We start from the raw sequence: 12,459 nt of genomic DNA on the forward strand, positions 1-12,459 counted from the left end.
CTTTCCCTTCTGTAAACCATCTCAAACAATACAAGGTTTTGTCTGCACTTGGCGTCCAGCAGCAGTTCCTCAAGCCCCTTAGCCTTCATTTCTTGTGCGTGCCCTGGACTTAACCAGAACATTCCCGCCAGAGGTTAAGCCCAGACGCCGTGTGGATAATCCAAGATTTTTGGCCTTCAGTTCCAAGTGACTGTGACGATAATGGGCCTGTAAGTGCTGTCTGCAGCTCCATGCTGGCCCTTCTCCTCCTTTTTATGTCTTTTTCCCTCCCAGGCAGGTAGGGCTTAGGGGTAGGACACAGATCCCAGCTGCATTGGGGTAGCAGAATGTGCTCCCGGCCTGGCTGTCCTGCATTGTTTATCCCCTGTTCTAAAACGCGGTGGCTTTCCAGGGCACTGCAACCATGGATGCTCTGCCCGTGCTGCCATCATCATCCCTGCAATGCTGTCATTTCGGGCCGGCAATGTCTCCCACCCACCCAGTACTGAGACTGGGAGCGGCTGCACATTAAGACCCTGCTAAACCAGAGACTTGTGGGGAAAGCAGTGACCATGGCATGAAAGTAGAACCGGAAAGAGTTGCTGGAGATGGAAACGAGAAATTTGGGCTGGAGGACCAAGAAATGCTGGGAAGAGTGAATGTCAGGGCACCATGGTGCCCGCAGCACTGCAGCGCTCTTGGGAGCAAACCGGGAAAATTAGTGCTCGGGCAATGATTGCCCTTGGGAAAGAGAAGCCAAGCAATGGGTGAGAGGGGAGGAGAACTGGTCTCAGACAGTGAGATCTTTGCTCCGGCACAACTGCGAGAGTGCTAGTCCTCCCTCCTCATGTGGTTAGTTTCTTTCCTGATTAAGAGTGATTAAGCAGTCCTAAAGCCTGTAGAAATGTGACCAAGGGGAATGGAGACAAAGAGTCCATTCAAGATCTCTTAAATCCCAGGGGCAGTATTTAGAGAGCCCCAAGGAGGGAACTGGGGCAGAACCGCCCCGCCAGGACCTCCCTGTCCTTCTCCTTCCTGCTCTGCCCTTTGTTGCCAACGTCTCCACCACACCATGTCTTTCTCCGAGGCAGAGATGCAAAGTGCCCGCGGTGCCTGGGAGAAGATGTATGTGGATGCTGAGGACAACGGGACAACTGTGCTGGTCAGGTAAGGAGAGAGCCCATCCTGCTGCTACCCTAGAAGGTTGAAGGAGGAACGCCAAGAAGGATGGAGTTACCACCTTGAGGAGCACATCTTGATGTTTTTCACGTAGCCCTTGCTGGGAACTCTGTGATTTGCTGTGGTTTATCTCACCTCAGGGAGAAAATGGGGCAGAGGAGAGATCCACACAGAAAAACGTAAAAAGAAAGAAGGAAGGGAGAGGGAAAGCAAGAAGAGATGAGAACATTTTCTTCGCCCATTTTAGGCAAAGAAAGTATGGCATGAAGGAGAACGGGAACAAAACATCAGCCCTATTTCCCTCTTCTCCTTTACCTCTGAAGTCCTTTAATAATTTTTTTTTAAACTTCCATGTCCCCAATATTTCTCTTCTATTCTCCTTCAGTCTTACCAGTCCAGAGCCCATCTATTTGATCGTATCGTACCCTTCCTGTGGGCTTTCCTCTCTTAGTTTTCACTCTGTTTTCCTCTCTTCTTCTTTAAGACAGAAGTTTCTTCTATTCACCTTTCACATATCCCTCTCTCAGCTGGGACTTATATCACCTCCATACACACTGGTCTGTCCAAATGCTACTTCTGGTTATCACACCTTTACCACTCCCTCTGACTTTCTTGTATATCGCATCTTGTGCCTGGATTAGCCTCAAGAAGCGTTATATGCTGCGCTTTCCTTCTGCAGTCCTCACAACCTGAAGACAGTTTGGGGCAGAAATGCAGCCATAAAATGCTAGTAGCATCCACTGGCTTGGCTCCTTGGGGTAATTTACTCTAGAAGGTTTTGCTTTAGTGTCCTACAGCCACAGCCCTGCCTTTAGAGACGTTCTGGGCTCCCCAGTACAAGAGGTCCATGGACATACTGGAAAGAGTACAATGAAGGGCCACAAAGATGATGAAGGGACTTCTCCTATGAGGAGAAGTTGAGAGAGCTGGGACTGTTCAGGCTGGAGAAGGGAAAGCTCAGGGGGATCTAATCAATGCATATAAAAACCTGAAGGGAGGGAGCAAAGAAGACAGAGCCAGGCTCTTCTCAGTGGTGTCCAGAGACAGGACCAGAGGCAGTGGGCATAAACTGAAACACAGGAGGTTCCCTCTGAACATCAGGGGACATATTTTCACTGTGGAGGTGACTGAGCAGTGGCACAGGTTGCTCAGAGAGGTGGTAAAATGTTCATCCATGGTGTGATGGGTTTGCAAAGCTTTCCTGTTTTCAGAAAGTTTGCTTTAAACTAACCAATTTTATTCCCTGCCATGTGACATCAGCTGCATCTCCATTTTTCATCGGTTAAAAGTTTTCGCGAGTCTGTTCGACTTTCGCGCTGCTGTTGCTTTAAAAGCTGCTCCGTGCCCATGCTAGTTCAGTCGTTCCGCACTCTCTGCCACCCTGGGACCTTAAGGGAGCACTGCCGAGCCGCCTTCTCCTCTTCTGTCGTTACCAGCTTGCAAGTCATGATCCTCAGAGGGGGTACGTATTTTTTAAACTGTTGCTTTAAAAGCTGCTCCGTGCCCATGCTAGTTCAGTCGTTCCGCACTCTCTGCCACCCTGGGACCTTAAGGGAGCACTGCCAAGCTGCCAGGAACTGCTCGCCCGAGCCTGCCGCCGTGCCAGAAAACCCCCGTGCCACTAGAATCCGCGGGACTGACCCCGCACCGTCCGAAAAGCCGAGCTGCTCCAGCTTCCCCGGAGCCAACTGCTGTCAAAAGCTGTCTGGATATAGTCCTGGGCAAGCAGCTTGACCGGGGGAGCTGGACCAGGTGACCTCCAGAGGTCACTTTAAGATCAGCTGCTCTGCGGCTCTGTGTAATGCAATCTGGAATTTGCTATTTCGGGTGAATAACTGGTTTACCTAATGGAGTAAACTGGTGGTTTTTTAGAGGTTGACCAAGGTGACTGTAATCGATGTATTATAAAAGCCAATTCCTTTACGAGTGGCATTGAATCGTGTTACTTCTGAATAAATGAAATGAGCAGTAGCCGGTATGCAAACAACAATCCATCACAGGCAGTAAGAAAGCTTTGGAAGCTAAGACTCCAGGACGGGGTTAATTAACAAAACCAATAGCAGGGTTTCTCCATGAAATCACCTGCTGAGAGCACAGTGGACATATCAGCTGTCCAAACATCTTTGGGAATATTGCGCTGTCACACTCACCCCATGTGAACGCGCTTCCACTCCTCTGTGGATTTTACCTCCACCTAACACTGAGTCAACGCTGAGCAAGTGTTTACTTTAGCAGCAGCAGAGTAAATTCAGGATAGGTAGGTTTTAAGGCAGAGTGAGCAAAGGAAAGTGCTCTGAGGAGAGGCGAGGGAGGGGACAGGCTGCCTTGGGCACAGGGGCTGTACACAGTTGGGAGGGGCAAAGGACAACCAAGAAATGCAGGGGAAAGAGGTGTCTGTTCTAACAAAGAGAAGGAAAAAGGGCAAAAAATACACAAGACGAGGCCTGGAACCTGAAGCCATATCTACATTGTCGCCATGGTCCACAAATTAGGACACCTCTCATTTCTCAACAGGATGTTTACTGAGCACCCAGACACCAAGTCCTACTTCACACACTTCAAAGGCATGGACTCTGCTGAAGAGATGAAACAGTCGGATCAGGTCAGGGGCCATGCCAAGAAGGTTTTCACGGCCATCAACGACATGGTGCAACACCTGGATAACTCCGAGGCTTTTCTTGGGATAGTGAACCCACTCGGCAAGAAACATGCCACCCAGCTGAAGATTGACCCCAGGAACTTTAGGGTGAGTCAGCCACCCTCTTCCCAGGAGGTATAATTGTGATGGAGGATGTCTTCCTCTTCGAGGGGTAGAACTGAGAGGAACTGGCTTTGTATATATATAAATACATATAGATGCTTCAGAGAATGGAGATGGTGGAAGGTAAGATGGTTGATGGCGGAAGGTATCAGGAATGAGAGATGTGGCATCTGTTGGGAAGAAGGCTATACAGCAGATGCGATGCAGGCCGGTCTGCTCAGGTGGGAGCTGCAGAGTTGCCTGAGACTTCTAGCGGGTTTTCTCAGTGCAGCAGGATTCCCATGCTCGTCATTTGGTAACACGACACAGAAAAGCAACATAACCCTGTACTTCGGTCCTTGATGTCTACTTTCCTCTGGAAACACTGAGATTTTCTAGGACAGAGAAACCAGCACTGAGCAACAATGGCAACAGCATTGCCATCGCTGAACGAACACGGATAATAAACACAGGATCAAATGACTCGCCCAAGTCCACCTCAGGTCACTAGCAGAGTGCGTTTATAGCTATTTTGTCTGCCTTACACATCACAGAAAGAGAGGCACCTTCTGGCAAAGGTCACTCAGGCACTGGGAGGTGGTTTCCAAAGCAGCAGGGCAATTTTCCAGTAAGTGGGAGAATCAGTGAGAATTTCTGCCTGGAAAGATCATGAGAAGACATTTTCAGGGTAAAGATGCACAGAGAATAGTAACTACTGCACAGGAAGAGAGCTGACATTTCAAAGTATGTCACCTACCTAGCAAACGTAAAGACAATCAAACTGTCATTGCTACAGAGTGCTAGACAGCTAAAAAGCAGGAAAGATTAGGAAGACACTTAACCCCCAAGCCATGTATTCCATGGGCGTCCAACTCAGAGCTCCTCATGGCCTCTAAACATTTGGGACCGTCCTCTGCCAGGAGAAGAACTGCAGTAGATGGTCCAAGTGAACCTCTATGTCTTTAAGTGATGGGTGCAGTCAACACTGACCACATACAGGATAGTTTAAAAAGCAGCAGCAGTGATCACACTTTTTGATGAATTCTATAATGTACCTGATTTTCCCATGACCTATAACAAGCTCTGCATGCTACGTGCTGCTGAGTTGTTCTTGTATCCCTTTCCACTCTCCAAGAATCCCAACTAAAAATACATATTTTGTTCTTATGCCTCTAATGTGGAGGAAAGTTCACACTGGTTGTTTCTTCCCTTCTTCTTGTTTAGATTATCTGTGACATAATCTTGCAACTGATGGAGGAGAAATTTGGCGGAGACTGCAAAGCTTCCTTCGAGAAGGTGACCAATGAAATTTGCACTCACCTGAACAATGTCTACAAAGAGGCAGGTTGGTGAGGATGTGCGACCTCCAGGCTCTTCAGATATCTCGCCAGCACTGATTTGCTGCTTTTGGGTCTCCAGACACAGTTGGAAGAAAGAAAAAGTTATTAAAAAGCAAGATAAAGGCTTATATAATGTAGATATCAATGTCAGTTATTTCATTAGGAAACTGCGTTTCTACAGCTAAATAAATCCCGCAGACACATCAAAGCCAACCAACAAATCCTGCTTTGCAGCCTTGGTGCTCCAGGTGGGTTCCTCTGGCCACCGTCCTTGAAGACTACATTTAAAGACGATGATGTTAAGATTGCTGTTCCTGAGAGAAAGACTTGCTCCTTGCAGCAGCACCAGCCCAGAGAGGCACCAGCAGCTCTTTATCTCAGCTACCACCTCTCCATCCTCATGAACGATGAGCAGGAGACCATTTTAAAGCATCTCCAGGGACTTTGTAGAGGTCACTATTTAAGAGGCACAGGTGTTGTTTAGTGTTTGAACTGAAGTGATGGGGTGAGTGGTGTATGGGAAAGACTAATGCCTGAGAAAGACACGGGGAAAGTCCCGTCCTGCCTGAACTAGCAGAGTTCCCCAACCTTGGGAGAGGTTTCTTGGAGTAGCTTTCAACACAAGAGGAGGTAACACTGAATGTGGTCATCACTGGATCCCCGTGGGCAGGGATGAACATCTCCAGCGCGTGGATTTCGCAGTGCCATTCCCTGTAAATTGCTTTGGCCGTGTACCCCGGGGAGAGCAACAGTACCGATCCCACCAGCTCCTGTGCTACTCAGAATGCACCAGCTGAGGGAGGTTGCTGCCTCGCTGAGTGGGTGGTCTGGCAGGCTCTGCTCGGCGTGGTATTTCTACAGTGCTGCCCTCATCCTCTCCTGTCACATGACCCAAGCCTCCCTTCAGCAGTAACCGAGTCCCAAACTATTCAATTGCCTTTTCTTGTATTCCTTAGACGTGGTGAATTAATCAGCTAATAACTGCAAATAGCCACATGCCAGTTTGCTTCAGTGTAGAGCAATAAACGCAGAGAAAGCAGAGGCGTCTGCTCGTCTACAGCACGGGAAACGCCCCCGCTGTGTGCAGCAGTGGTAGCTGGTTACAGCACACAGCTACTGGTGATAGTACGGGGTGGGGGGTGTGTGTGGTGTCTGGTTTACCAAAACCAGCTCAAGCTCCCAGCCAGGCACTCCATTCCTCCAGTGCTGGAAAGGAAGCGTTTCACTTGAACATGAAACAACCACCTTGTAAACAGCTAAAAATGCTGAATTCTCTTTCATTTGATGTGTAGCTTGTTGGAACTAGCAAAGGAAGCTGAAACCCCGAAGTCCAGAAGATGCATTCATGTCGGAGAGGGAGGATGGGGCAGGCTGCTTTGTTTTGATTTGGTATTTTATTCAGCTCGGAGGAGAAGGGGAAGTGTACTGCGCAGTGTCGCCAAGTATCGTAAGAAAAGAACAAGACAGTATTTCTAGTCTCAAATTCCTCTGTGGCAGTACAAGTAGTGAATGCTCTGAAAAGCTTAAAGTAATTTTTCCTTTTTATTTATTTGCTTTAATGCATGTTAAGAGCACTATTTGCCATGACGATGTAATGACGTGCTTGTCACTGCCACAGACACCTGGGCTGGCAGGGGCCTGACAACACTGGCCAAGGGTTTAGGGCTCTCGTGTTCCCCACTGCTGCGGTGGAGAGAAGAGCAGCAAAAGCAAAGCATGTGAAAGGAACCAAACTCAGGCTTAAGTAAAGAGGGAGTTATTTAAAAAAATCCATTTACAAAAGGGGGACACAACATGTTTTGAAAATTTGTGCGATGCGAGTGGTTTAGGAGTACACGGCCCTTTTTTGTTTGGTTTATCTGAGATACCAAAGGACAGCGGGAAGCTTTCCCAACGGAGCACAGATTAGACAGCATCTTCAGACTGAGGATACCTAAACTCAGTTCCCAGTTTTCCAGTAGCCTCTCTGCACAATCCTGTCTGACATTCCTTATACCTCGCTGTTCTTCCGCAAAACAACAACATTCACGTACCTGGGAGGCGAACCAAGCACACCCTTTACTTACGGAACCAGTAAACGAGTCGTGCTGTTCGTTCTCGGGGACAGCTTTAATCCTGTTTAGAGAGGCCTAAGGGAAACATCATACACAAAGGTAGCAGGAATAGATATCTTGTGGAGCACCAGCAGCGAGTGGGACCAAGCCCCTCACACCAAACTTCATGGTTTTCTTTCAGCCTGTGGGACATCAGGGTGATGTCTGGGTGAGATAACCAACCTGTGATGTAGCACAGGTAGTATAACAAGTGCTTGTGACGGGTTGGACCATCTAAGTGCCACGGAGTTGTCTTTGCGTCTCTGACCTACATGGGAACAGTGCAAACACAGGGGAAATACTGGGAAAGGGCAAGAGGAGTGAGATGGAGCTCGTGGAGGAAGCTTTTCCTCACAGGTAGCAAAATCAAAGTGCTTTGCCAGTCATGCTGCTGGAGAAAAAAACATCCCCACAAGCAAAACTTGACCTTGGCAGAGACAACCAAACACTTCCCTGACTCAAGATATTACCTAAACACTGTAAAAACACGTAAATTCAGTTATGCAACTTCACTGAGTGAACTCAGACCTTCCAATGGGGGCAGCTTTGGGAAAGAACAAGGAATAGAAAATAAATAAAGGATCGCAGACAAAGAGATGAAAGAAAATTAACTTGAAAAACTTCAGTTGCTGTGGTGGCACAGAAGAAACTTACCCGAAGGAAGGTGCATTTGCAAGGCACCCCTGTGCAAATACAAATCAATGTCGGGATAAAATCCGAGAGTCCAGTGGTGTGCACAGCGTCACCAAATCACTCTGAGATGAGGGCTATGAACATACCAAGGTAATCTGAAATGACAGGGAGGGTCTCACAGAAGTCGTTAACCTGTAGCTGACGTGGTATTTGAGCCTAATAACTTTCTTACTAGAAAGTCTGAGCCAAGCAACCTTCCTGCCCCTGCCTGGAGCACAGGCAGTAGAGAGGCTCAGGAAGGTGAGGAATGGGGAAGGTCGTCTCAGATGTCCTGGGGCTGCCCAGAGAGGGGTCTAAAGACCTTGCAGAGGATGTGGGAAAACTTCAGGAAATTCTTCTAGCAGGGCCTAGAGGAAAACACTCCCTCACGCCTGCTCTTCCCGCTGGGAGGCTGTTTGTGTAATTGTTGGTCAAGGAAGGGCTGCTTGAACTGCTTTGCTCTGGAGTGTAGGTACAGATATACCCCTCAGAGGTGTTGCTCTACACTGAAAGAGTAGGGGCTTAATCTAGATACTGTTTAAAACACCCAGGGATGCGTAGAAGGTGGTGAGAGTTATGGCCCAGACGGGAACATGCTGGGAGCAGCAACGTTTCTACCCTGTGCTTGGCGCCAGGGCTGTTGCATTTGTTGGAGGTGGAGAGGAGCAGGGGAGCCCCGTTAGACCTTCAATTCACCTTCCTGGTTACACAGAAGGTACCACAAGGCTTTTAATGGCACCATGCGTGAGGAGAAAGGATTGCTGCCTATGGAAGATTGTACTGAGGGATGACAAGTGAACCGTAACACCTGAATCGGCACTAGGAGCCAGTGGCTCCTGGAAGAACGGAACAGCCATTGAATTCAAATGCCCGTCCATCAGGTGTGACACTCAGATGTCTCATAAAAGCACAGACGTATGCTGCAAACCCAGCCAACACCGCCCCCTCCCCCCCCGGAACCTTTACTATCCTCCTTGGTTTTCAGCAGTGCAAATAACTTTTTTTCTTTCATTAAAGCATCCTGTTTTAAGGAAAGGGGACGTTAGAGAAGATGCCCTTCTTGGCTTTACCTTTGCTAAAGCTAACACTGCAATAATGAGTATTTGTAATTAGAGTGTCACTGAGGCTCAGTTAACCTTACACGCCACACCAGAGCACTTCCGGTTTATGCAGTGAGGTGCGTGCGGCCACCAGGAGCAGGGCAGTGACTGTCCCCCTGTGCTCAGCACTGGTGAGGGCACACCTTGAGTACTGTGTCCAGTTTTGGGCCCCTCACTACAGGAAGGACATTGAGGTGCTGGAGTGTGTATGAAGAAGGGCAAAGAAGTTGGCAGAGGGTTTAGAGAACAAGTCCTGTGAGGAGCAGCTGAGGGGAACGGGGGTGTTTAGCTTCTTTACAGAACAGGTTGTAAATCACTGGAACAGTCTGCCCAGGGCAGTGGTGGTCACCATCCCTAGAGGTCTTTAAGACATATTATGTGGTGCTTAGGGATAGGGCTTAGTGGTGACCTGGCAGTGCAGGGTTGAACGGGGGTGTTTAGCTTCTTTACAGAACAGGTTGTAAATCACTGGAACAGTCTGCCCAGGGCAGTGGTGGTCACCATCCCTAGAGGTCTTTAAGACATATTATGTGGTGCTTAGGGATAGGGCTTAGTGGTGACCTGGCAGTGCAGGGTTAACAGTTGGTCTTCATGATCTTGGAGAGCACAGGCTTCTGATTCTGATGTCCCTGGAAGCACTTCCCCAGAGGCACTGCTGTAGTGTCTCTCTTGCAGGCAGCAACATGGTGCTTCACCCTGCACAACCATATGGGACCAGCCATATCAGGGACACGCTGCTGGTGATGGTGGTGCTGCTGATCTCCCTCCAGCCTCCTCAGGACATCCACCAAGGACACCTGGTAGCTACTCTCCCCTGCCAGCAGGCAGAGCAGGCTGATCCTGACACAGCGCTGAAACTTCCCATTGGTAGCCCAGGCCACCAGCACAGCTTTGCATGGGGTTACAAGCAAGAGGCAGAATTTAGGACAATGAAGAACACTGGAGCTGACACCTGCACTATGGTCCCACCCTCCATCAAGCCAGCGGTTGTCCTGGCCTGTTGGAAATCAGTTCTTGAGTCCTGTTGCTCTGCTGCAAACCAGTTTGGGCTTAGGAAGATGCAGCCATTTGAAAAGTTACAGTAGTTCAATACAAAGTCACCAACCCACTAACCATCTCGTGATGGACACACAGAGGCTTGAGCGCGACTTCGATGCTGGTGCTGTGAAAGCTGTCTGCTTTGAAGCCTCTCTAAGCCAGCAGCAGGAACGAGTTCTAGCCTTTGTGTTCCTCGCCAAGCACCACCATCCGTGCTCTACTGCTACAGTCAGTATTTGCCAGGTCGTGTCAGCCTGGGAAAGGGCTGTACAGCCACAGCAGCTCCCGCTATCGGTCTGGCCCTTTTTGACCTTGCCCACCTCCAGCCCCGCTTTGTTGCTAGCTAATCCTGACTCCCCGCTGGTGCATCTCCTAGGACACTGCTTGCTTCTGGTGCTCTGCACAGCACCACCGAGAGCCTGGGGAAGCCATTTGGGACTGTGGTTTCCACAGCAACAGGAGGTGAAAAGCCAGAGCCAGGAGAGAGAAGTCATGAGTGACTTTCCTAATTGCCCGCTGGCTGTCTGCTGTGTACCTGCAGAGGGAAAGCAGGGGTAGCGAGGAGAGCCTGCGCTGCAAACAAACATTTCTGCCCTTCTTCTGTTGAATTTCCAGCTGCTGATACAACTCCTGCCCAGCACTCCACTGTTTCCCAGTGCTCCAGGCTGCCGTGAAAGATGGATCTTGGGTCTTACTGAAAAGAATTTAAGAATTGCATCAGCAGTAACAGTGCAAGAATTTATTAAGCAAGTAGAAAAAACGATCAAAGCAAAAAACCAAAGAGCAATAATCCTACAGGACTGAATGGAGATCACACTAACACCTCTTACCACCTCTACTGCTTGCCCAACAAAGGACAACTATACTGAGGAAGGTGGCACGTGAAATATGGGATGGAGATAGTAAACCAGTTATCGTAGCTCATTCTGCGTTTATACTTTGATGCTGACTGCAACTGCCAACTGCTTGAATCTGCAACAGTCCTGGAGCGGAGAGCACAAATGTCTTGGGCATCTTCAGCACCACAGGAGCTTCCTGTGGCGATACTGGGTTTAGGTAGATAAAGCCCTTCATCTGGAGGTACCCCCCATGCCCTTGACTATCTTGCACTGGCCCCAGGTGTCTTAAAACAAGTTGCTACCATTCTCCCTTCAGCCAAATAGATAATCCCTGCCCCAGGGATATTTACGGTCTGCACAACTGCCCATTTGCATTGGCTTAGGGAGTTGGTTCACCTATTTTCTCCTGCTGCCCCTGGCGCAGGATGGAACATGCGCTGAAGGCACTAACTGGTGAAAGGTAAGTTAGACTGACAGACAGGCTCCAGAACCAGGGTTTGTGCTGTATCAACAGGAGCATAAATCCCAGACTCTGTTCCTGACAGAAGGGACGAGGACAAACAGGAACAGCCTTCTCTGCCAGTTTCACTGGCAAGTCTGTCGGTGGGTAATGTGACATGGCCACACCAGGCCAAGCACACCTTTGCTGGGACATGTCACTATTTTACCATCTAGTCCCTCCTGCTCCAACAGGAAAAGCAGTATGCCTCATGTGCCATCCTCTAGCTGCTTAACTTCTTAACATTCTCCTGCTCTACATCACCCTGACTAATCCCGAGTAAGAGCTTGCTGAGATAGAGGAGAAATGCTTGCATGTTCACCGCATCTCACTTTAAATCTATGAAATTATCTACTTTTTGCTCATCTGTACACCTGCAGCCTGATTAAAATTGCTGTGGAGCTACAACCGCATCAGCAAAATTTCAAAGAGGAGCTGCTCAGCTACAGCACCATTAGGCCTCCTCAGGAGCTCCACTCCCTTCCAAGGCTGCAACAAGTCTCCTTGCAGGAGAGGAAAGATATTTTCCAATAGGAAGGGCCTTGAGCACTCCCAAATCTCAGGCCCTCTCAAGGACCTTCGTGAAGAAGTAGCAGCAGTGTGGATCACAGAGGACTTCTCACAGTTGTCCTGTGGGTCCAGCAGGCCACCTCCAGCTCTCTCCATCTTGTAAGAATCAATGGCTAAACAAGCAACTGAAGGGAGAACAGCCGGGCAAACAGGCTTGCTGTGGGAAGCTGTAACTACAGTGAGGACACATAATACTTGGTGTGACATGAAGCTAGAGCATCCATGCCTGTAAATACATTTTTGATCTGGGATACCATGCAGAGTGGCTTGACCTTCCAAATGCTCTTGCCCTTGTATTTCTGATCAGGTTTTAGACCAGAAGCCAGATTCAACAACCGCTGAACCGTTTAATGAAGACTGGGAAATTAAGGACCACAAGTAATGAAGCCCAAACTATTTGGTGTGAAAGC

General features: G+C 48.8%; 1 protein-coding gene across 1 annotated transcript; it reads left to right on the plus strand.

Moving 5' to 3' along the window:
- The first annotated feature begins 1,051 nt into the window (after positions 1-1,051).
- LOC104490772 (cytoglobin-1-like) lies at positions 1,052-5,343 on the plus strand. Its single transcript, XM_010133474.1, has 3 exons — positions 1,052-1,146; positions 3,673-3,904; positions 5,123-5,343. The coding sequence occupies exons 1-3, from the start codon at positions 1,052-1,054 to the stop codon at positions 5,249-5,251; spliced, it is 456 nt and encodes a 151-aa protein (XP_010131776.1). The 3' UTR covers positions 5,252-5,343.
- The last annotated feature ends 7,116 nt before the right edge of the window (positions 5,344-12,459 follow it).

Source organism: Buceros rhinoceros, unplaced genomic scaffold (assembly GCF_000710305.1).
Source record: "Buceros rhinoceros silvestris isolate BGI_N320 unplaced genomic scaffold, ASM71030v1 scaffold330, whole genome shotgun sequence".
Taxonomy (NCBI): Eukaryota; Metazoa; Chordata; class Aves; order Bucerotiformes; family Bucerotidae; genus Buceros; species Buceros rhinoceros.

What these genes read in the sequence shown, in the direction of transcription:
- LOC104490772 (XM_010133474.1), top strand. Translation starts at nt 1,052, where the DNA reads ATGTCTTTCTCCGAGGCAGAGATGCAAAGTGCCCGCGGTGCCTGGGAG. An exon ending in GGGACAACTGTGCTGGTCAG is followed by an intron (nt 1,147 to 3,672) that starts GTAAGGAGAGAG and finishes ATTTCTCAACAG; the next exon opens with GATGTTTACTGAGCACCCAG. An exon ending in TTGACCCCAGGAACTTTAGG is followed by an intron (nt 3,905 to 5,122) that starts GTGAGTCAGCCA and finishes CTTCTTGTTTAG; the next exon opens with ATTATCTGTGACATAATCTT.